Here is a 1,114-nt window from a genome sequence, read left to right as displayed (position 1 = left end):
TCTGTCCAAGAGTTACTGGACAATTTTTTAAAAACATCTGTAATTTACATGTATTATCTAAGTAAACAAATGTTATATTATCTGTCCAAGAGTTACTGGACAATTTATGTTGCCAGAAGATGGTTCAAAGACTATGTGTATTCACTTACAAACTTCAAACTCAAGATTTGTATATATACAAGAACAATACACTTACTCACGGCTATCAGAGGATCAGGACATTTCAAAAATTCCCTTCCTACAAAACATAAGACAGTTCACTGTTATGTACATAATTTAATGTGAAGTTATTATTAAATTTAAATCAAGATTTTTATCTTAATACTTTGAGAAAGTTCAAGCACAAAACGAACGAATGAATCTTTTAAAACAAAATGAATGAGATTACATTAATACTTGAAGAAAAAAACTAAAGAAAATGTTCGGAGTATATATATATATATTATTAACACAAACTTGATATGACTCAAGTGTCTCTCACTTGACTCAGATGGTGAAACGTATCATCTGAATGATGAGTAAATTTAATTCAGGCAAATAAATCATACTATATTATCAATCCCAAACCTAATTCTGATTTGAATAAAAAGTATCATTACATGGCTTCTATGTTTTGTATATCACTGAAAGAAAGAATAACGATGTGACTGAAAATAAAAAAAAGAAACATTTAGAGTCGAACTGTTTTCATCACAGTAGATATAACAACATCTTTTATTTTGTCTTTAAGACATAAAGTGAAGAGCTTGTCAAACCTCTGGTCTTTCCCTGTAAATGTACTTGTAAATAACTAGATTAAATTATACTGTACAATAAAACTTAACTTTTATCACAATAACAACCTTAAATTATATATAACTAGCAGAAATACCCGCTCTCCGGACAGGGATAACTGCTAGTTACTGTGGAAGGCTATTAGGCCTACGGCGTTTTCTGGAATTGTCTGACAGTTCTACAACAATGTACTCATACATGACTTTCAGTAACGTTCACCATCCATCAGAATTAGTTTAACACTGAGAGTACTCATACATGACTTTCAGTAACGTTCACCATCCATCAGAATTAGTTTAACACTGAGAGTACTCATACATGACTTTCAGTAACGTTCACC

The 1,114-nt window shown here is 30.7% G+C and overlaps 1 protein-coding gene across 1 annotated transcript in view; it reads right to left on the bottom strand.

Moving 5' to 3' along the window:
• Nucleotides 1-149: 149 nt before the first annotated feature.
• LOC111089531 (uncharacterized protein C18orf63-like) overlaps nucleotides 150-1,114 on the bottom strand; it is a gene marked incomplete at its 3' end in the record, with an annotated part of 3,453 nt that continues 2,488 nt past the window's right edge. Inside the window, exon 4 of the mRNA XM_022402209.1 lies at nucleotides 150-238. Coding sequence (XP_022257917.1) covers nucleotides 150-238 — 89 coding nt within the window. The remainder of the gene's footprint in view (nucleotides 239-1,114) is intronic.

This window comes from Limulus polyphemus, unplaced genomic scaffold (genome assembly GCF_000517525.1).
Source record: "Limulus polyphemus unplaced genomic scaffold, Limulus_polyphemus-2.1.2 Scaffold6535, whole genome shotgun sequence".
Lineage (NCBI taxonomy): Eukaryota > Metazoa > Arthropoda > Merostomata > Xiphosura > Limulidae > Limulus > Limulus polyphemus.
The sequence above is the reverse complement of the archived record's forward strand: the minus strand, read 5'-3'. Positions and strand labels throughout refer to the sequence as shown.